The 24,667-nt window shown below is 39.5% G+C and overlaps 1 protein-coding gene across 1 annotated transcript; it reads right to left on the bottom strand.

Annotated features, from left to right (window-relative positions):
• Positions 1-453: 453 nt before the first annotated feature.
• On the bottom strand, positions 454-23,786 carry CHRNG (cholinergic receptor nicotinic gamma subunit). Its single transcript, XM_073673121.1, has 12 exons — positions 23,689-23,786; positions 18,978-19,117; positions 15,319-15,363; positions 14,990-15,099; positions 11,965-12,120; positions 10,345-10,442; positions 9,803-10,003; positions 9,401-9,515; positions 6,607-6,721; positions 4,841-5,051; positions 4,612-4,745; positions 454-1,386 (listed from the first exon to the last, which is right to left on the bottom strand). The coding sequence occupies exons 1-12, from the start codon at positions 23,726-23,728 to the stop codon at positions 1,204-1,206; spliced, it is 1,548 nt and encodes a 515-aa protein (XP_073529222.1). The 5' UTR covers positions 23,729-23,786; the 3' UTR covers positions 454-1,203.
• Positions 23,787-24,667: the final 881 nt, after the last annotated feature.

Consider the following 24,667-nt stretch of genomic DNA (forward strand, 5'->3'; position numbering starts at 1 on the left):
GCTTGTCTCTTGTGGCCAGTTGGACAACAAATGACATTTGTCTTCACTGTAGTACACCGCCTACAGAGCACAATCTTCCTTGTACTGTGGCACTCTTTGATAAATAGTTGCATCAGAGTGAATACAAATTTTAGTCTGCACAAAAAGGGACGCTGTGGACCCGAGCAGGTCATGCGATACCAATGATAGTTCAGTATTGATATAAAATAATAGATACTTATAGATATGGTACATCAGCCATAATATTTATTGAAATGTACAATGTTACAGACAAGAGGTTTTACAATGTGTGAATAAAGCTAAGAAACTCAAGAAAAGCTCCAGAAGCTGTGAATTGTTAATGGTTCAGATTATGAGAACGTCAAACAGCTAGAATATGGCATCATTTTGTGATCAGTGGGTGTCTCAAACCCCCACGGTTCCTGAACATTGAGGGGCTACATCAATGTGGCACCTAAACAATACATACTGTAATTTTTCTGATCTTCTTTATACAGATTGTAAGTTGTAGTTGAAAGAGCTTGTTAGAGTTATAAGAGCTTGATAAAGCTCTTCTTACTGTGCAAACAATCGTTTTGCAGTATTACTCACACACACACCAAAAAACGAGAAATTAAAAAATATATATTTTTCTTCTCAATTTCATAAAGCTAACTTCTAACTATCATTATCATGCCATAAATGTCATTCTCAGAGTTCAAGATATGAACATGATTCAATATCTTCATGTGTTTTTAGTTGAAAATGCATGATAAAAAACATAAAATACATACAAACATATTACATTGCATTAAATAGGACATTCTCCTACTAGTCACAAACTCAATGTAAAATGTGTCATAGGGATTTCGCCATGCATTTCTAACCAGCATTCTACCATTCAAAATTAACCATAGTAATGAACCATAAATCCACAGAACATACATGAATATAAAAGCTTCTTTTAGATGTTCTACATTCTCCAAGTATGAGGACCACGAGGTCCAGATAAAACTTTCAACCCCTAATGATTTAGGTCATTATCTTTTTTTCAAGTACAAACAGATGCAGCCAAGGCATCTCCTAACCACTCGGAAGGGATAACCCTACCTATCAATAGGTTGAAAGGTTCACAGACTATAGCAAGTACAGAACTGCAAGTCCAGGAGGTCGACTCATAGCAAGGCTCATGAGCAGATGTCTTCCAATTCTGTAGTAATGTTTTCAAGTAGATCCTTCCAATAGTGGCAGATAGAGCTTGGGATCTCCAGGGAAAGGTTGTTCTGGTGCTTGATTGTAGTGACCAGCTATGAAGGTACCAATGGACCCCAGGATAAACAGTGAGAACATGATCAAGAAACAGACTCTGTCTATTACTCGACCAATTAAAATCCACTCCTCGTTCTCCTACAAACATTAAACAAAAACAGTTATCAATGACCAAACTGTTATATTATTAAAAGTAATCTTGCTACAGGCTTTCTTTTTTAAAGGAGACCTTGTAGCTGTCATGACCTGTCTGTCCTAGAAAATGCTTATATTTAGAGATGAGCTGATCACTTTGCACAACCCCAGTCCATGGTCTGGGTCAGGGCTATCTGGCTGTGGACAGGAGCAGCTCAAATTTCCTGACCTTCTGGATTCCCCAACGTGGTGTTTGATTTGTCGATCTTGCATGACATCATTTGTGCAGCATGCAGGAAACAGGTAACGTCTCGCCAGCCTGGCTAATCATATGATGAGCCTGAGATCCAGGAAAGTATGGAAATTTTCCCAGTTCCTGTCCACTGTCACAGAGCACTGACCTGGATCGAGGTTGCACAAAGCGATCCTCTCATCTAATTATATTCCTAATATAATAACAAATCCAGAGCATCTTTTCTTAGGATTCTATGTTGTCCCATTTCTCCTAAAAAAGTATGACTTTATAGATAACTGATTGATATCAGTAGAATTGGTGTCCCTAAACATTGGCATTGACCAATCAGTGATGACATTATTAGGACTGTGTAAGACCACACCCTTTGACAAGGTCAGGGATGTCAAACTCAAAATACACACAGGGCCAAATGAAAAACTTGGACAAAGTCGCGGGCCAACCAGTATACAGCATAATGAGCCCGACATAGTGCTTCTTACAGAATAATGGGCCCCACGTAGTCCTCCATACAGAATAAAGGGCCCCACAAAGTCCTCCATATAGAATAATGGGCCCCACATAGTCCTCCATACAGAACAATGGTCCTATATAGGGGTGGTGATTCTGGTGTTAGGGGCCAAATAAAATCACCCTGTGTGCAAGATTTGGCCCACGGGCTGGAGTTTGACACATGTGGACTAGGTGAATGATAATACCCAGTTGTCAATTACCTCGAGGAGGAATAGCAGATGAATGTCAGAGCATAGAGTTCGAAGGCTGCGTGCCCACAATTAGTAATAGCAGCATTTTGGACGCAGCTCACCTGCGCTGTGTCCAAAACACTGTGTTCCACATTAAAAGCACAGTGGATGAGATTTCTAGATATCCCATGCCCACTGTGCTTTTATTGCTGCGTACACTCACCCGCTGGTCGGGTTTATGAGCCGCAGCATGTCAATTTCTGTTGCGGAGATGCTGGTCTCTGCAACAGAAATGTCCCCACTAGAATGTATAGGATGCGGTAATTCCGCATTGTTCACTGAACACATGTGGATTTACCTGGGTGATTAGAACGCAGCGTTTTGGAAGCAGCAAAAATACGCTGCTTCCGAAACGCTGCTATATCCTGATCGTGGGCACATACCAGAGCGCTCAGGAGTTCCCTTTACATATGACTGTAGTGGACATGTAGGCCGTTATGTGTCACTTTTTAATTAGCTTCACAGATGGTAAAAATGTAATTTTATCAGTAGCTCTACAATCAGTTGTTGAGAACATAATTCAAAAGAGATAACCAATATGGCAGCACCTCCGGTTGTCATTGTTGTAAAAATTATTGGTTCCACAAAACAGAAAATAGTTGTGTTGGTCAACTAGCAGCATCAGTGAGTACATTGACATTTCTTGGAGGTGGCCATCCAAAATTGTACATAAATTTTGTCTTCCAGGGAATGGTCTTCTCAAAGAAGATGGCTTGTATAATATACTAGATGGTGGCCCGATTCTAACGCATCGGGTATTCTAGAATATGTATGCGGACGACCGGGCGCGACTAATCAGTGAAGCAGTGTTTTTTAATTGGTTGTGCACTACTTTAAATTAACCCCCCAATGTATCTCCCCGGGGCCCCTAATGAATTTTGTAATTACGTCATGTTGTCAATACTGCTTGTGACAACATCGCTGACCACGCACAGCCAGCACGTAATTCCCCCGGCTGCAGCTGGCTCTTGCTTCCGCTTACATCACGACTATTTGCGGCTGCAGCCGGAGGTCTCCTGTTCCGCGTACCACGGTGAATGAAACGTGACAGAAGTGCGTCACACTGTGACTGACAGAACGTGTTGACTGAACGTGACAGAAGTACATCACACTCTGACTGACCGTGTTTAGTAAACGTGACTGAACTATGTAGCACTGTGACTGACAGAACGTATTCATTAAACGTGACAGAAGTACATCACACACTGTGACTGACAAAACATGTTCAGTACGTCATGGGCAGTTGGTGAGTCACATGACCACATGGGCGGAGTCAGCCCTGCTATCTCCCGACTTGTTCTGAAATCCTGCGTCGCTGATTGGCCGAGGCCGGACCAATCAGCGACGCGGGATTTCCTGGACGGACAGACAGACGGGATAAGCCGATTATATAGTAGATGGTGGAACTTTAACTCTGTCACAGAAAATAAGTGTTCAATAAGGGGTGGTCTTCTCTATGAGGTAGTCTTTTGGGGTATACTATATCTGGTCAATTGAATATTTTGGATTAAAATCCTCTTTAATAACCATAACATGCAGCCATTTACGAAAAAGAAAAATATGTAGTGATTGATGGCAATGTGTTGTGATTTCTCAAGTACCTGGTAGTAGAGGATTAGGGGGATAACCTTTTATATTATGCTGGAAGTCCGGTGTAGTACAGTGCTACCACACAGAATTATTCATGTTCCATGGAACAAACCAGGTCATTATTGGATGACTCACTGTTAAAATGAGTGTTTCCAAAATGGATCAGGGGTGGATATATCATTGGTGCAGTTGCACTGTGGCCTAAGAGGTAAGGAGGTCCATTGCTACCTTCAAAGCAGAAATCAGCTTCTATCATAAACAGAACTATTGGACAGCAAAGGGGCCATATTCTGTTTTGTACTGGGACCCTTTTCTGTTTGTGTCCCCCACTGTAATGGATATGTTATATATGGATCCAAACAGTGGCGGACATATCATTAGTGAAACCTGTGCAAACGTACAGGAGCCCAAGAGGTAAGGGGGCCATTTCTATCTCCAAAGCAGTTTTGCTCTATGATGAGCTATTAAACTGCAAAGAGCCCATATACTGTTCTTGCACAGGGGCCATTTTCGATTTGTGTCTGTGATTGGATTCAAAGGTGGCTCTTCATGTTCAATAGATGCGTGTGAATCAAAAACACAAGATTTTAAATGATCCCTCCACAAGAATATGTACTTTTTCAGGGCATTTTGAAGACTTACACTTTTAAACTCATTCTTTTCCTTGGTGGTCCTTGCGATGTGGTTACAAGCTTCCACCATGTCTCGTATCTCTGGAGCAGCCTGACTCAAGCTGTAAATCAGGTCTTGTACAGTGCCGTTCCCTAGTCCTCTGCCTTAATTTAAAAGACAAAAAAAATCTGTATACACAGTTTGATCTAATTCTTTGTTTCAGAATTATAACTTTGTAGCTGAATTCAGGGAAACGTACCAATTTTTTCTAACACGATCTTCATGAGTCCGTCTCTCTGCCTCTGCTTCTCAAACATAAGTTCACTCATCGGCTTCCTCATCATATATTCGTCAGCCTTTATTATAAGCCCAAGTGAACTGCTGCGACGCATGAGCGGGGCAGGCTCTGGGGCTAAGTCACTTTGGCGGAGGTGCATTTTAAGGAGTCGAGGAAGTTTTCTCAGGAAGAGCTGAGTACAAAAGCATGAGAACAAATAGAATGCATTCAGTTATAGAACTAGGACTCAGTAAAGGCATATACTGCATATTCTATATACATTTTTCTTGTGGCACAAAACTTTATTTTTAATACAATGTTGGTATATATTATAAAAAAAAATACAATCCATTGTGCGCCAAACTATTTGATATTGATCACAACTAACTCCACCATTTGGTTAAAAGAAAGGAATCCTAATCCAAAAGAGAACTCTCATGCAATAGAACGCATTAGTCAATTCTTGCCTTTAGTGAATTCTACAGAATTTAGTCGAGCATTACCTAATGAGTTCTACTATGTTACCCATTATCAGAAAATATGTTGTGTTTTTCATGGAATAGTAAAATAAAAAGTTAAGCTTCTAAAAAATAATAGTTTCCCTGATGATGAGCCTATTCACAAGGAGTCTCACTGCCAGGATTATGTACTAAATGATAGGCGGTGCAAGTCATGCACAAATAAGCTAGGTGCTCAGTAAGGATAGCCTCTAATGAGGGGTGTTCTAAAGAAGACTCTTTTAGTCAAGAATCTAAACTTTAGTACAAAAAAGGTGAAAAAAGGGTAGTGTATTATACCTTTATTTAATTGCATTTTTCAGGATGTAACCTGTGGACCCCTAACAGTTTTGCCCATCCATGAGCCCCTATGCATATTACGTGGACAGCCAGTACCGCCAAAATCAGTGGGTTTGGACAGCTTTCATTTAATGTGTATGGGGCCTTTAGAGATCTAGGTCTTTAAAAAATTGAAACTTTGAAGGGTTTGATTGTTAAATGTGGAATGAGAACAGTTAAATTTGGGTAAAATATGTTCATCTAAATAAGACCAAGGGATGTTTAACCACAACAGAACACTGGTTCTTGACAAGTTAGAAGGTCCATTAATAACATTATATTAGACAGTTTCATAATATCATTTTTAATTTAAAAAAAAAACAAAAACAAAAAAAAAAACACCTTCCTCAAAGATGCGTATTGTACTTAAAGAAACACTCCCATAATTTTTTTTTATGGGCTAAACCTATATGAATGTATATGTAGTGTAGGTATATTAATATTCTCACCGAACGCTGTCTTGTCCGGCGTTCAGCACCGCTGGGGTCCTCTTTTGAATCTCCAAATCATAGTAGAGTCTATGTGTGAGCCAGAAGTGACTTTTACAATGTAGAGTCTACAGGGTGTAAGAATGCGGCTCCAAAGTATTACATTGTAAAAGAGACTTCCAGCTCACATATAGAGCACAATGTGATGTGGCAAGTCAGAATAGTCATCACATGCCCCCGAAGAGGATCCCAGCAGCTGAGAAAGATGGCAGTCAGTGAGTAAATTAATGCACCCACACTACACTACATATACATGCACTTAGGTTTAGCCCATAAAAATTTTAAAGGGACTGCTGTCTTAAAATACATCCAGTGGTGAAAAGCGCGCAACTACTCAGTACTGTATCATCCATTTTTTATCATGAAGCTACTTCTAGAATAGAATATCATGCGCAAAAGTAATAGTAGAAATGCCGCCTCATACCTCTCTTACACCACTTGACATCTTATGAGTGTTTGGGGTGCGGAGAGAAATATTTAAAACAACAACAGCATTAAGTACGATGGTGATAGTGACCACTATAAGAAATGTTAAATACCTAGAAAAGAGAGAAATTGCACTTACTAAGCAGTAGTTATCATTGCCCGTAAATGTTTAAAAATCTAACGATTTGGATCACAATATTCCCTATAATCTTTCACCATGAATCTTTTAATTTAATTTTAGTTTCATTAATCAGCTGATAAGTCTATAGAAGAGAAATAATGTGTTTAGTATTCATTTAAACATTGTAGCTATTGCTTTTTATTTTCATATACTTACTGGGGGGAGGTCATATTAAGGATACACACTTTTTTTCTGTATTGATTGAATAGACAGCAGAATGTGTGCTTTATGGTAGTTGAATATAACTGGGATCAATGGCAGAGAAATGTAATAGATTATTAAAATATTCAAAAAGTTATAGAATACACCCTTCCCATAGAGACCAGGGAGTGTCAGGGAAGATGCATATATAGTGTTTTGCGGTCCTGCTTATGTAGGCCTCCACCAGTACAATGACAGGACTATGTTCATCAGATCCCAGTCTAAATAGCAAAGCTGGTTAGTTTGAGAACTTTTAGAATATAGTAACATAGTAACATAGTTTTTAAGGTTGAAGGAAGACTAAGTCCATCTAGTTCAACCCATAGCCTAACATGTTGATCCAGACGAAGGCAAAAAAAAACCCATGTGGCAACACTAAGCTCCACATTGGGGAAAAAAATTCCTTCCTGACTCCATACAGCAATCAGACTAGTTTCCTGGATCAATGCCCTATCAAGGAATCTAGTTTATATAACCTGTAATATTATACTTTTCAAGAAAGGCATCCATGCCCTTCTTAAATTTTAGTAGTGAATCACTCATTACAACATCATGCGGCAAAGAGTTCCATAGTCTCACTGCTCTTACAGTTAAACCTTCTTTCAGATTAGTTTGACAGGAACGGTCCCTCGTAAACCCATGTTGATATTGGGTCATGAGGTTATTCTTCTTCAGATACTCTAGTATAGCATCTCTTAGGAAACCCTCCAGGATTTTACCCACAGTAGAGGTTAAGCTTACTGGCCTATAATTTCCAACTTCGGTTTGTCCCCTTTTTGAATATTGGCACCACATTTGCTATGTACAGACCCATACTAATAAATTCACTTTAAGTCCCTACAGGTTAACACAGTGAATTTTTGGAAGAAATCCTGACCGAAGTATCCATACCTACCATAGAACAAACCATTTGGTAGAACTGAACTACAATAGAGTTCACCTAATCAATCGCCAGTTCCTTACTGGTAATGTATTTCACCCTATCGCAATTTGTGTATTGTAATCTTTTGTTAGGTACATGTCTATTTGTCCAGATCAGACCTAATATTAACCTTTAGTCCCCACAGTAAACTACCTCTCTAGTCATACAAACACACGTGGCTCCCCGGAACACCAGGATCAATAATCTAAATCCATTCCTCAGCCAACTAAAACAGGTAATTATCTAGATCTACTATACTAAGATAAAAGAGGGGTCAAACAGTGTCCCTTAATCCAGTTGTTTTTTCCCTTTTAGCTGGTCACCCTGAACGCAGTTGACCAGAGACGCCTACCTACTCTCAAATAGAACATACACACCACCTATTTGTGCTCCAGGTATATACGGTCCACTCCCTAAATAGGTAACCTGATAACTCGCCTGAAGCAGCAAATTATAGCAATTGTATATACCCTTCACAGGTACCCACACGCCTTGGATCCCTCGGAAAGACCTACTAAAGTGAACCTCAGCCTTCAATTACAGTGCTACCTCATATTCTCAACAGCCAAAGATTCCCAAGCCAAGATTCCCCTCCCTTCCTTATCTCTGTTCCATGCACTTTTATCATCCCTATCTATGAATTTTAATTATCCCTATCTATGAATTTTTACTTTTAAATGAAATAAAACAGCTTTTATCAACTAATCCTCTTGTATTTTCCTGAACCCGGTATACTAGCGCAGTAGTCCTCTAACAAAATTTTAGATTAGAAAAGTAGGTAGTAAGCATCTGTGACAGAGTCACTGGTGTTATATACGAGGGGAGATATGTGTCACTCCGGCTGCTAGCCTGTGTGAACTGAAACCTACAAACTTTCTGCCAGCATGTTATATGCTGGGGGTTAACTCACTTAAAGGGTGTGTTTTTTTGTGAATGGCAAAGAGGGTGGGAAGCCATTCACACTACCTCCCCTCAGGGTGTGACTGAGCAAGTTTAAATGCCCACTCACTGTTTTTTTTCTGGAGAGTGAAGTCTCCAGGCTGTGTTTGGTGAAGCTAGAGAGCAACACCGAAGGACTGGTGTTTGGTGAGACTTCACTGTGCTACCTGCAGGGGGCGAAGCCTCGCTCACTAATGGACTCTGCTATACTTTATCTTTTTCTGTTACCCCGGAGAGGGCCTGTTTATTTTTGTGGAACCATGCTGGAGCTTATACCATCTAAATAAACCAGCAGGAAGTTAACCTGAGACGTGTGTCTTGTGTCTGCCTCTGGGAAAGCTGAACAAGTCGCTTTACCACAGCATCATAAACAAAAAATATTAGTTTTTAAAGGTAATGACTGTCTCTTTTGGAAGTTACAACAATTTTTCCTGTCAAAGTAGCGAGTGAATCACCCTGTACAAATTGTACAATGGTACAACTACAGTAAATTAATACTTCAACTAAATATACATAAATAACACATACTCTACAATAGGTTACACTTACTTTACTATAAGTGGCACAGCTGTGGAGGTTTCTGGAATTTTTTTGGCTATCAGGAAGAGAAATACGGTCTGAGCCAGTAAAATATTAATAGATACTGTACATTTTTGACCTCCCGCTAAAAAAAAAAGAAGTTATGATGTGAGAGATGATACAGTAGTTTGCACGTTCTTGCACTTTTTCTTTGATTCTATTATTTTTCTTCACCTTTATAACTATAGTTGTTTAGCCCATTTATTACTAGTCAGTTGCAATTCTTTCACTTTTGTTTACATTTCAATAGTTAACTTGGTTTTTATATTTTTCTCGCCATACCTGTCAAATAACTCTAGTACAAGTTAAAAAATAACAACTTAAATTAAAATAGTCACAGTGCTCATGATAATAGAATAAATTGACTGATACCTTTGGCCGGGAGGAAGTAGACCAGAACACTAACGAAAGAAATGAGAACACAGGGGACTATAATGTTGATGATATAGAAGAGGGGCTTCCTCTGAATGATGAGATAGAAGACAATTGCCTGGTAATTGATGTCATCTGGGGTATGCCGATGGTCTATGATCTTCTTGGCTGGCATGTGTTTTATCGCCCATTCTCCATTTTCTAAAGATATGAATTTGGAACAAAATGTATACAAGAAGCAAAACTTAAGAAGTCTAAGGGATCGAAGTTTTTCTGACAATCGCAGCAGTTCATTATTACTGAAATTCAATGTAATCACTACAAATTCTTTATAGATTGAACATCATCCCAGACAGGCCACTTTCGTCCATTTCCAATAATTGAAACAAGCATAGACAGGAAACTGACCAGATACACAAAGCTGCTCAACCACTCATCAATTCCTAAAAAAGGGCACCTTTGATGCTATTAATCTCTAGAAGGATGAAACGATTGGTAAGCAGAGTCAATCAATTATTTTTATTACCCAAATTTCTTTGTACCTGTAAATGCTTGTGGGTCTATTTCAATCCATTCTATGGTCTCCCCTTTATTCACTGTTAGGAGCAATTCAATCTCATTTGCGTTGTATGTCTGAGACCTGAGTAAAGAGTAATAATTAACAAATGGAATATATTATGGCATAAAATTACATACATTGGAGAGTAGTGATGTCACCTTCATCTCCATACTCATGTCCTTTAATATAGATTATTAAAACTGTTAGCATCAATGCACTGTGGTAGATTGGCTCACTCAGCTGTATACGGAAGTAGACACAAGAACGTTGTCTCTTTAAATTTCTGTTTAGTTTATTATTATGTGACATAAACTAACATGGAGTCCATCACAGTAAACATGGCCCTTTGGGCAAAACAGGAAAAAACAAAACGAAGTGGCGACACAAAACACAGTCCTTGTTGTAGCGGGGATCCGCCTTCTCAGGGTTTATGAAACAAACGGTTCAGCTTTTCCTTGTCAGGACACAAAGCGCTGGACTTCCTCTCTCCAGCCCTACCAAACACTGAATGCCTGAGCAGGCCATCTATTTAAACCCCAGACCACACACTGGGGTGGAGATATGGAGAACAACCTCCCACCTGCTCTATGTTTGTTCTCAAAAACCCAGCCCATAAAATGGCTGATTAACCCCTAGACACTTAGTGTGCTGGAGCAAAACTTCTGGGTTTCAAATTACTGAAGCTAATAACCTCAGTGAAAAATACCTCCCCTCCAGCACTTTGCCAGTGACTTTGTCACAGCATATGTAGATGTAAGAAACATTACAGGTCTGAGATGTTTTATCATTAATATTCTTTATCAGACTACATATATTGTAAAAATACAAGACTAGTTCCTATAGATGAACTCACTTATACCAAGAGTTTTGTTCACACATATTATGCATCAAGGCTAATTGTCCAGAATTTGCTTGGATAGTCCCAATGTTTTGGAAAGGATCCCAAAAATTTGGCAACATCTCAGGCCCAAAAAATAGCTGGGTTTCTCCAAACTACACCCACAAATTAGGGGTTCTGGGTGAGGTTGGGTTTGAGCCAAGTGCAAGACTACAACATCCGTAGGTCCAATTACATTGGAAGATTATCGTAAACAAACTTTCCAAGGAACACATGCTTCATAATAATTATGTAGTCTAAACCAGCTGCCGATCACCCGCAATGCACTCGATCTTTATATGACATTAATTCTTGTGCTGCACAAAAGATGATCGTTCTCGGCAGCACATTACCCTGTGTAAACAAGAACAATGGCAGCCTATGCAAACAGAATGATCTATGACAGTTTGCATCTAAAGCGCGGTCTGCCTGTATAAGCGAGCTATTAAATGACCACCAATGGTCTAAAAAGTGGTTTAAAGCCAAAAAATTAGGTGGTGCAAATGTACCCCTTAGATTCGAGCATGATTGTCGGTAACTAAGCATTATGAAGTACACAAAACATCTTATTAGTTTATCCAAATGTTCTTTTTGGTCTCATACTATTGGTTTCTTATATAAATGACAACATATACTTTACCCTCACTCTGTGTAATATGTCTACAATTTCATAAATTCAACTGCATTTATAAAAATTAATATTAGATATCCATATATCGTACTTACTGAAACACCATGGAGCAGTTTTGCCAATCAAACGGGAAATATGTGACAACAACAGGACAATTGCTTTGATAGATAGCAGGAGGCAGCCAGTACATGGAACCATCATAAGAAACCAAGGTGTTGGTATATAGAGCAATGTTAAAGATGCCATCCACACTATAAATGTAAAAGAAGTTGCTGTTAATCAAGTTAATTCTGCATATCTCCAACAATACATTTTCTTATATATTAGACTGTTTTCATCTTTTGCCCTTTGGTCAGAGATTCACTGTACACCAGTAGATGCGAGCTAAGACTGTCTTAGAGAAAGATATATACTCAAGACTCCTAAGCAGATCTACATTCCACAGTTCCTGAACAAAACTGTCCCAAAACATTGTGTCAATCATAGATAACTTCTACCTGATGGTATTTCGCAATGCTGACTGGTACAGGAAGAATAAACAGCATCACTGATGCGGGACTTTACTGCAGTCCCATATTGCATCATGGCTTTTTTTGCAAAGGCTTTAGTGGCGTAGCATGGGTTGTCAGCACCTGAGTTCCCCTTTAAAATAAATAATGCCCCTATATAATGTATTAATGCTCCCTTGGTGTTCCCTTAAAACATAATAATGCCCACTGAGTGTCCCCTCAAAAAGTAATAATGTCAACTGTGTGCCATTCCCCAACATACTCCCAAAAATAATGTTTATTCTCACCTATTCTGACTGAATCATCTTCTTCCCTGCACAACATAAAGCAAGCTGGCACAGGCAGCAAAATGCAGTAATGTAATTGCCTCTGGATACTGACATCTTCTAGGCCATATGCATATAGCTTACTAGCCTGAAAGTGGTGAGGCATGGAGCCTATGACTCTCTGCTTTACCACAGGATTCAATTGTATCTTATTTATGCCGATATAGTTTCAAGATTCTTGTCGCCTAGCCAGAAAAGTAGGGTTTGTGCACTGACCTGGATTGTCGGCGCTAGCAATGCCATTTTCTTTTTTTCTTTTAATGTGTGCACACTGTAGCAAAGCCAGGTAGGCGAGGGTTAAATTCTAGCACTACAGGTTCTGCTTATGTGTACCTGACTAGCGCTGCATAACCAGGCTAGGTGTTCACCTTAGTCAGTCTTCTGGGGGAAGCTGAGCAGAGTGGATTGTGTTGGTGCTGAAGAGAGAGACAAGTCAGAGACTCTCTCTGAGAAGAGACTGCAAGTATCAGTGCTTGCTATGGAAAATAGCAGCATTGTTTGACTGGACTGGTACTAGCTCAATTGTGATTTAACTTTTTGAACACACAATAAAAAATAAAAGTATAAAAAGTGATACGAGAAAAGGGAAAATAAGTATTTACAAGCTAACTGAATGCATATAGAGCAATATAGGACAAATGTTTGGTATTATAGGAACAATATGGCTTGCATGATTGAAAGGGGCACTGCTATAGCTTTATGGGCAATTCTGTGTGGCAGCACAAAGATAAAGGAATTTCTATGTAGTCATAATTTCTCTCCTGGAATTGTTGTCTAGCCTTCCCCACTGCAATATAAAATGTTTGCTAAGAGACATTTAAGCTGCTATATAGGTTTATTTTGCAGACAGCTTCCTGCGGGCAGTAGTTGGTGTTTCTAGACTCAAAAACATTTAAAGATAGCCTGTCAGTACGGTCAACCCTCCTAAGCTGTCTATATGGGCATGCAGGTCATAGAAAGTTGCGTAAAATGATACCTAAATATCTGCGATCTGTGACCACATTTTTCTTAATATGTAAATTAGCTGTTAAGATCTATGGGCCTCCAAAACTTATTTAGAATGAAAGGGGGAGTTACCCGTGTGAGACATGTCGATCAAGAGAGCAGACTGTCAGTCATTACATGATTCACTCTGGTAATGCCCCTTTTATTTATAATAATAATCTTTATTTATATATCGCCAACATATTCTTCAGCGCTTTACAATTCAGAAGTTCATATACAACAGTCATAAGTAACATAGCTAAAGATAATACAATAATTAAAGCAAAAATAATGATGACCCTGATCGTAAGAGCTTACGATCTACGATGAGGTGGGGGTGACACAAAGGACAGGGGCTTGTTTACAATGATGGTCCAGCCATCTTGAGGGAATGAGGGATAGATAAAGGCTGCATGAGCTTGTCACCAGACAGTATTTGGAGTGCTTTTGGGTGCGGTGGAGTCTGGTGGGGACTTATGTTTGGAGAAATAATGAATGGGCTATATAATTATAAAAGGACTTTGATTAGGGAACATGATAGGTCACCCTAGACAGGTGTGTTTTTAGGGAGCGCCTAAAACTGTGTAAGTAGTGCTTCATCCTAATTTCTTGGGGCAGAGCATTCCAAAGAATAGGTGCAGCTAGGGAGAAGTTTTGGAGCCAGGAGTGGGAGGTACGGATTAGTGCGGATGTTAGTCGAAAGTATTTAAAATAATCTCTGGAGGCAGATTCTCAGGGAGATCAGTGTAGGGTCCAGCTATTTTACATATTGAGAAAAATGTGGATTTCTCTGGAATAAGACATCAGATTGCAGATATGAAGGTATCATTTTATTCAGCTTCCTATGACTTACATGGTCATATAGATGACTTAGGAGGGTTGGTCCCACTGACAGATTCCCTTTAATCTTAATATTTTAACAAGAGCTGTTTTTGCAGTTGGCCATGGTAATAATGGGTGGTGGGTCAAGATTTTTCGTTATAGGTGGACATCCCCATGTCTGTCAGGCATTTATGGCATGTAATGTGAATAGGCCATACATTTCTAATAAGGGAATACTCCTTTAAAACTTCCCATTGTATCAGGCCATTTCCATCACTCCCTAAAATGAATTAGTCCACTATATCTAGTATAAGAGTTACAAATCTATAAATAATGTAATATATAATAATTATCTTGTGTGGTAGGGTTCATTAACTATACTCTAAATCCTATAGGTGACTGTGCTTTGAGGAAAAACTTCAAGAAGAGTAATACACATCGTTTTTTTTTGCAACTGATTGATCTTGGATGTTACTAACTTGTTTTCGAGACCAATATCTGGAAGCCACACCATGGTGGAGGGAATACGTGTGGTTTCAATGCCACCATGTTCTTCAGGCTTCCAGCTCAGACGATAATCAATCCATTGCTAAAAAGATAAGTAAAAGGGAAAATCATCAGGATCATACGTGAAGGTTAATAGATGGTTATAAAGGTTAATGTGAACACACAGTTAATATTCAACACCCCAGTTCATAAAAATGGATAACAAGCCACTGTAGTTAATGACTGAAAACCCAGAATAGATTAGTCAAGAAGGTACAAAAGATAAACCTTGTTACAATGTATCATTATATGACATACTTACCATTTCTACCCAGACATTGGTGGTCAAAGCCTCCCTTTTTTCATTCTGCAAGGGGAATGAAATAAAAAAATATTTGAAAGTAAATGTGAAAAGACTACGTGGCTGAGTCGTTAAGACTGGCATTGTGCAATCTTGTCTTAATGAAGGGCTCATTGGAGTACAATATGCTTACTTCATTATATGGTGCACACCGCTTAATGAATAAGGTGCATATGTTATCCATCGTGCACTGCTGGCAGAAACATACTGCAGTCTTTGACTACGACTGGAGTACATTTCTGGAGTAATTTACACCACTAAAGTGGCATAATTTATCATGAATTCGATGAGCTGGTGAAGCCAAGCCCCATCCCACCTATGCTCTGCCCATGTTTCACCTATATTGGCATAGCTGGTCAGGATTGCAGTATAAATGTCAGATGTGCAATATTTTTGCTCAACTTCCTAGTTGCACAACAATATTACGACTTATAAAGGTGTTTTATGCCAGAATTCTGGCATAAACACCTTAAAGCCTCACCCTCTATAATAGGCTTGCACTATATACTGTCCACGGGCTGCATGTGGCCCACTGAAGTATGTTGTGCGGCCCGCAGAGCTGCCCAGGAGACCCCGCTCCCTCTTTCCTAATTTCAAATGTATTCGCACTGAAAGATGCGAATCCATTTGAAAACTGCGGCGCCAGGACTGGGGCAGAGCAGCACTTGTCTGTCCCTGCCCAGATGTGCAGCGGTGTGATGATGTCAGCACGCCGCTGATGTCATCACACTGCTGCTGTCACCGCGCCGCAGAGGTGCAGAGGACGAGGCGGGTACCGGGAAGCGCTCCAGGAGCCGAAGATGAAATGTTTGTTTTGTGTTTGGTGTTACTTTCCAGGGGCCATTATGGAGCAATGGGTGACACTGTGGAGGCTATCGTGCGGAAATGGGGAACATAATGGGGCAATAGAGAACACTATGAAGAAAAGTACTGAAATATTTATATAGACCTGGGTCTCAATAAATCATTTAACCAGCAAGAAAATAGACAACTAAAATATAGCTTTTAATAATCTTTAAAATAAATAAAGAACTCTCCAAAAAAAAAAATGCTTGGAGCACAGCATCCTTGTGGCCATAAAAGTATGCACTGACAGTCTTTATCTGGTCCCCTGATTTATTTTTCGTGGACCCGATATACTCTATTTATGGATAATCACACCTATATAATTTTTATCGCTAGAATGTGTTTTTTTTTAGAGTTCTTTGTCTGTGTTAAAGATAATTAATAAAAGCTATATATTAGGGAATACTATGGAGGCCATTATGGGGAACAATATGAGGCAATGAGGAACATTTTGGGGCAATGAGGGACATTATGTAGCAATGGGGAACACTATCGAGGTCATTATTGGGGACATTATGAGACAATAAGGAACACCATTATGGGAGACGTTATGAGGTAATTAGACACTATGGGGCTATTATAGAGCCATGGGGAACATTATGGGGCAATGGGGGACACTATAGGGGCCATTATGGGGCATTGTGGTTCCTGTATTGTCGGCAGTCTAATGATGGCTGGTAACAATTCCCAGCATCTCCTTACCATTATTAAGGACATACTGGGAGTTTTAGGTTCAAGCACTACAATTATATATGGAGCTGACCTGACATTACAATTGATTGCTGTTACTAAGCTTGGTGCTGTATACATTTACTCACGGTGGTTCTGCACTGCATTCATGTACTGATGGTGATTCTGGAGCGGCATACATATGACGACTGCGGTTCTGATCTTGTACACATAGATATCCATATTGTGCTTTATGGCTATGTTAAAACTTAAAAATCCTCAAAACTTAGATATTTGAGATTATGAGGAGGATTTGGCAAGTTTCTGATGCAAAAACTCAGAGTAAGTTAGTGTGTATTCATGTATTTTTTTTTGGAGCAGAAATTCTCCAAATCCTCCTCAAATACTGAAATGATGGTTCTGGTGATGTATTAATGTAAGTACCCCTTTAATTTTTTTTCGGCCCTTGGGATTGGTTCAGTAAGTCATTGTGGCCCTTGGACCAAAAAATGTTGTGCACCCCTGCTCTAAGAGATTATCTATGGGGTTGGCTAGAGCAGGGTTCCCCAACTCCAGTCCTCAAGGTCCACCAACAGATCATGTTTTCAGGATTTCCTTAGTATTACACAGGTGATGGAATTATTGCCTGTGCAGGTGATGGAATTATTACCTGTGCAATACTAAGGAAATCCTGAAAACATGGCCTGTTGGTGGACCTTGAGGACCGGAGTTGGGGAACCCTGGGCTAGAGCATTATAAGGTATATAATGTACGGTATGATGAGAATATTTTATACTTGTTTCTCCTAGCAACCTATAGATGTATAAATATAGATTAAGATATGCCCAAATTTTATTTTATCTGCATAAAACGTTAAGCAAGTTTTTAAATGCATTATATTACTTGTACTGTGCTCCAGAGCTGTATTCACAATTCTTCAAGTTTCACAGCTCAAATCCCCATAATTGGTTATGGACTTTGTCAGAGGATAGGCTGTACAGACTTATGTGCTTTTTAGCCTTACACCAACTTCACATATCCAACATTTCTGGTCAAATTACAAACCACAATGTATGGAGAGAAGCGAGTCTCCTACAGTCTCGTAAGAATATATGATGTTGTCTGGTTCAAATCTGTAGACCTGCTGCCGTTCCGTACATTGTGGTCAGCACTCGGACTGTGGATATCGGATGTGTGAAGCCGGCCTTACTATGTAATGTAATGTTTGCACTGACACTTTTAACTCTATGAGATGTTATTACAACATGCTCTGTATTGTAACCTGTTGGGGGAACTACCTTCACTGTCTTATATGAGATCAGCTAAGCAATGTCTGACAACTAGCTTGTTGTCTGTTTTCAATTACGGCAAGCAGAATTATGAATACAGCTCTGAACTACCAGGACATACAATAACTCAGGATCAGTGCGCCGATAAGTGATACAATGTATTCATAATATTACTCAACTTTTTATGTTGCTCATATCTATATTTGAACTGATTTTTAAAGGTGAACATACTGTAAGTACTTGCTTATACTATGATCAGCCTTAAAGGGAATCTGTCACCAAATTTCTGCTATGTAATCGCCCACACCACTGAATGTCAGCATTGTGTATACACTGTGCATTGGCAGGTTGGTGTTGGGAGTCAGTTGGGGGTTACACAGAGCACAAGGACTAAATGGCATAAGAGAACTAGTCCTCTAGTGATAATAATCTCCTGCTGATAAAACACTGATTTTATCAGAATGACAGCATGCAGACCAGTGCGAAACACATCACTGGAATCAGGGTCTCTGCTCCTACATTATGCTGCTCTCAGATTGAATAGCTAAACATTGTTGACAGATTAGCTTTAACTTGAGTTTCTTTAGTAATTCAGAAGTGTCTATCTACATGAGAATGCTGGCGTCTTTTATTCACATAATAAGTTCACATTAAAACTCCAGACACTGGCTACACATTACAAACTGTGATAAAATGATGTTACTAATTACTTTAATAATAGGTGATTAGTGAAAAAATTAAAATATAACTAATCTCTGACTGCTAATGGTCTAGCCAATATTTGTACTTCAGATCAGTTGCATAGGTAGCACATACCAATGAGATAAGATTTGTAAGGGTTAATTTTAGGCTGATGCTGATAATGTCTCCATCCTTTCTTGCTGGACGCAAGTCCTTGTTGTAATTTTTCATCAGAACGCTATGAAGTTTTTCCTCCTCATTGAGACATAAGACCACTGGAATGAAAATCAGAGAGGCAATTCTATGATAAAATACTTAATAACCAATCTAATTTGATCACCGTTTTTATTCAAAACCCAAATAAAGTGTCATTTATACAGTACAGTGAGAGATCCGAACTTCAAATGAGCTATGTGTTTTTTTTTCTTTCCACCAATGTTCGTCTTTTCAGTAGAACGTAGTAGAAATAAAAACACAAATGGAGTCCATCTAAACTCTGTCTCTTTGGACTTGGTTTAGTTAGATGTTCACTTCCGACTAAATAACATTTTGGTGGGATGGAGTTAAAACTCCTAATAAAAAGAGCAAAATGCAATGTTTTCTTCTTAGAATAATGGGGTTGTCCACTTAAACAAAGTTCAAGTGAAACTTATGCATACTCTAGAACGGGGCTTCTCAAACTATTTCTACTGGTGCATGATCAGGCAAACCAAGATAAAGCCTCGGCCGCACTATCTTCAATTTTCACTTTTTGAACGTACAGTTACATTATAATAAGCACAAGATGAGTTAATTCTCTTGTTAAAATAGAGATTTATGTAGCCATAGCAAGAACTGTGCAACATTTGGTCATTCCTAAGAAAATTGTCCCTCAGCAGCACCTCACCAACAACAATTTGGCCTCACTTGTGGGGCCATCCTAATAGTTTGAGAAACCCCGCTCTATAATGCTGCTGACATATATTTGCTTTGCATGAAATATTTCAGACAGATCGGGTATTACAAAGAGCTTAGCCGTGATAACAAAATCTCTAAGGTCTAATTCACACGACTGTGTCTGTTTGCACCAGATGAAAAAAAGGACAGTATGTCCTGGTTTTGGCATACAAATACTGATGTAAAGTACTGACCAAATACTGAAAGTGTGAATGTGTCCTAAGGCTAAACCGCAAAGCTCTCCATAGTTCTGCACCGACCTACATTTTTTCCCTCATTCTATCACCCTACCCGTTCTCCCCGTTCTGCTAATGATCTAAGACTAACATCCACTATAATCTGATCTCCCACCTCAGTCGCAGAGACTTCTTTAGTGGTGGGCCACTTCCCTGGAATGCGCTATCCGGATAATCTGGTTAATTCCCAGTATCCACAGTTTTAAGCGTGCTAAAATACATTTCTTTAGACTTGTCTATCACCTCACCTCACTAATCTAACTAACTAACTAACTGTACTTTCTTCCTAAATTTTCCTCAGAATCTGGTCCCTTCTATAAATGGTTTCCTCAACCCTCATGCAATAAGTGGCAATTTGTATTTGTACTTGTACAGATACTGGTTAGTGACTGGTTCATGCTGTGTTATTTGAATGCCCCTATTTATTATAATGTTGTCTGGAACAAACAATATGTAAGGAGATTGACAAGTCTAATGTTATATTATGTAATGTGAATTTTGACTTGTGTTAATGATGTTAATGTTGTGTGCTGCCTGACAGTAGAGATAGTTAGAGTTAATGGTTGGGACTAGTCCAGAGTGGGAGGATCTAGGCTGAAAGGACAGAGACGGTTCCTGTCAGAACATCAGACAGGGCCCAGTGTGGATAGAAAGCAGACCTAAGGTCTAGTGTGAGCAGAGCCGCTTGACGTGGGTGTCCCTAATGTGAGAGGAAACTGAGATAAAAGATAGAGAGATGCTAGCGGAAAGTGGAAGAAAAGTGACCGAAGGAATGGAGTGATCAATCGGAGATGGCTCCGGCGGGAGTTCCAGAGTGTCAGGAACAGAGAAGATAAGTACCGGCCAATATAGTTCCCTAGAGGGGAAAGAAGACGTGGAACTGCGGGTTGAAAATAGGACTCTTGCTAACTGGACTGTAGTACCGAGCTGGGCTGTGGTGAAGTAGGGAGGAACTGTAAAGATAGAGAACAAGCGAGTAAAGAGGAAAGAATTGAAACTGTGTGTGGAAACTAATCTGTATTGTGAAGAAACCGTTCATCAAGTTATGTACTCACTATCTACTGTATAAAATCCCCCCCAAGTTATCATTGAGTAAAAAGTTTATTCTTGACTGTTGGTCTCCCTCATTGAGCTGTAAAATATCTGGTCCTGGACAACCAAAGTCATCGGTTACATTTGGTCTGCATGGGCGTAGTGCCCCCACAGCACAATTCCACACACCCAGCCAGGACCCCCACCTTCATGTAACGTGCCGGGGTGTAAGAGACGAATATCTCACCCCGGCTGCTACCCCGCACCACGTTACAAGTACAAACACTTTATCTTTATCGTTTGTGTCACCCCTATTTCCTCATAGATTGTAAACTTGCGCACAGTACCCTCACTCATTTCAGAATGTATGAATTATGTGTTACTCTGTAATGTCTTTGCTTGACCATGTCCCTTCTGAATTGTAAAGTGCTATGTTGACGCTTTAGAAATAAAAAATTATTATTATTATTATATCAATCGGTACAACAATATTAAGTTTTCGACTACATCACTAGGAAGCTGACATATACAATACAGACCAAAAGTTTGGACACACCTCATTTAAAGATTTTACTGTATTTTCTTGACTATGAAAATTGTGCATTCACACTGAAGGCATCAAAACTATGAATGAACACATGTGGAATTATATACTAGCAAAAAAAGTGTGAAACAACTGAAAATATATCTTATATTCTAGGTTCTTCAAAGTAGCCACCTTTTGCTTTGATGACTGCTTTGCACACTCTTGGCATTCTCTTGATGAGCTTCAAGAGGTAGTCACCGGAAATGGTCTTCCAACAATCTTGAAGGAGTTCCCAGAGATGCTTAGCACTTGTTGGCCCTTTTGCCTTCACTCTGCGGTCCAGCTCACCCCAAACCATCTCGATTGGGTTCAGGTCTGGTGACTGTGGAGGCCAGGTCATCTGGCGTAGCACCCCATCACTCTCCTTCTTGGTCAAATAGCCCTTACACAGCCTGGAGGTGTGTTTGGGGTCATTGTCCTGTTGAAAAATAAATGATGGTCCAGCTAAACGCAAACCGGATGGAATAGCATGCCGCTGCAAGATGCTGTGGTAGCCATGCTGGTTCAGTATGCCTTCAATTTTGAATAAATCCCCAACAGTGTCACCAGCAAAGCACCCCCCACACCATCACACCTCCTCCTCCATGCTTCACGGTGGGAACCAGGCATGTAGAGTCCATCCGTTCACCTTTTCTGCGTTGCACAAAGACACGGTGGTTGGAACCAAAGATCTCAAATTTGGACTCCTCAGGCCAAAGCACAGATTTCCATTGGTCTAATGTCCATTCCTTGTGTTCTTTAGCCCAAACAAGTCTCGTCTGCTTGTTGCCTGTCCTTAGCAGTGGTTTCCTAGCAGCTATTTTACCATGAAGGCCTGCTGCACAAAGTCTCCTCTTAACAGTTGTTGAAGAGATGTGTCTGCTGCTAGAACTCTGTCTGGCATTGACCTGGTCTCTAATCTGAGCTGCAGTTAACCTGCGATTTCTAAGGCTGGTAACTTGGATAAACTTATCCTCAGAAGCAGAGGTGACTCTTGGTCTTCCTTTCCTGGGTCGGTCCTCATGTGAGACAGTTTCTTTGTAGCGCTTGATGGTTTTTGCAACTGCACTTGGGGACACTTTCAAAGTTTTCCCAACTTTTCGCACTGACTGACCTTAATTTCTTAAAGTAATGATGGCCACTCGTTTTTCTTTACTTAGCTGCTTTTTTCTTGCCATAATACAAATTCTAACAGTCTATTCAGTAGGACTAACAGCTGTGTATCCACCAGACTTCTGCACAACACAACTGATGGTCCCAACCCCATTTATAAGGCAAGAAATCCCACTTATTAAACCTGACAGGGCACACCTGTGAAGTGAAAACCATTTCCGGTGACTACCTCTTGAAGCTCATCAAGAGAATGCCAAGAGTGTGCAAAGCATTCCTCAAAGCAAAAGGTGGCTACTTTGAAGAACCTAGAATATAAGACATATTTTCAGTTGTTTCACACTTTTTTGTTAAGTATATAATTCCACATGTGTTAATTCATAGTTTTGATGCCTTCAGTGTGAATGTACAATTTTCATAGTCATGAAAATACAGAAAAATCTTTAAATGAGAAGGTGTGTCTAAACTTTTGGTCTGTACTGTATGTTTGATTGTATATATGGGGAATGAAAATGAGTTCATATTTGTATCATGTCCAAAAATGAAAAAAGTGCTTTTAACACCTCGAAGAAGTATTATCTGACGTGAACATTCTGTAACATAGTATAGAAAAGTACACAGATCTCTTTTATTGCTTTGTCTAGGAGCACCATTATTAAAGATGCATCTCTTAGAAAACAGCTTAGAGATCACTAAAAATCTAAACATGGAGAAAACCCCCAAATCTCAACAGAATTGAAAATACATAGGGACAGGTAAAAATCTTATTTTTCAATAGCAACTGATTCAATGTAAGGAAGGCCTTAGACCACAATTCTTAAGCATCAATATTCTGTATATGAATATTTTCTTTATTGTGATGATGATTGAGACCTGTATATAAGACCCACATATATAATAAAACTTATATATCGACATTTATATTTAGACATATAACAGATCAGTGCAGGATCAGGTGAGGGCCTACCTGTGAAGCACAGAGACAGTAACACAACCACGCTGTCCATGCTTTCATTTCATGTCCTCCGGGTGAAGTGAATTAAACCTCTCTGCAATGTCTGGAATGGTTATTTTAGGGTCTGAGCAGACCTCTGGGACACTACCACCAGCTGTCCCAGGAATAGTCAGCTGTTGATACCAAAGACAAAGGGAAATAACAATGTCCTGCATTACTGAGACTGGTGGGACGTTCCTAGAGTGATCGGGAAATTGTGGTGACAGCAGACGGCTGCATTGTATTACAGAAAGTAGTAGTCATGCAGGGAATATTATCAGACATGGACCTGTTATAATATTGACCATGTGTTCATGAGATCCATACCGTCTACTATATTCACATTTTTTCCAATGACTGAAGGAAAAGTTGTCACGGTCCCTATTAAGTTGGCCATACACTAGAGGTTTTAGACTCATTGTGCTGCATGACAATATTTTGCTGTTTTTGTATCTCCTACAGTTGTGAATGGGAATTGTTCCAGGTTCAGAATTTTTTCATCCAGAAAAAAAATACGAATTTCATCCGTATTCCATTTGTGTGTCATCCGTATTTATAGCTTTATGTAAATTCTGAGAAAAAAAATTGTAAGTCCATATACCAACAACAGTCACGTCAGTAGTCTGCGGTTGTCCAGATCACATCCCCTGCACCTCATCTGATTACTAGGCCACTGTGAGCTTGGGGCGGCATACTAATCAGGAGAGGCTCTGGAAATGACGCAGGTAGTAGGAGTTTCAGAGTGCTCTGGTCTGGTGGCCATGGACTACTGTTGTGACCGCTAGACCAGTGTCCTACATATCTTTTTGCTCAATTCTAATGGCCACTTTTACTAATACCAATGATATATTGTCTACTATTCTGACAAATATTATTATTATTATTATTTATTATTATAGCGCCATTTATTCCATGGAGCTTTACATGTGAAAAAGGGGTATAATACAAGAAC

This window comes from Phyllobates terribilis, unplaced genomic scaffold (assembly GCF_046119375.1).
Source record: "Phyllobates terribilis strain yellow unplaced genomic scaffold, ASM4611937v1 Scaffold_3__8_contigs__length_932513732, whole genome shotgun sequence".
NCBI lineage: Eukaryota > Metazoa > Chordata > Amphibia > Anura > Dendrobatidae > Phyllobates > Phyllobates terribilis.

Bases quoted from the DNA above. Each gene is read 5' to 3' on its own strand.
- CHRNG (XM_073673121.1), bottom strand. From the start codon at position 23,728: ATGGACAGCGTGGTTGTGTTACTGTCTCTGTGCTTCACAG. The intron at 12,121-14,989 runs GTTAGTAACATC...TTACATTTATAG, and splicing joins GATATTGGTCTCGAAAACAA to TGTGGATGGCATCTTTAACA. The intron at 5,052-6,606 runs GTATGAGGCGGC...TTTTGTACTCAG, and splicing joins TGTCAAGTGGTGTAAGAGAG to CTCTTCCTGAGAAAACTTCC.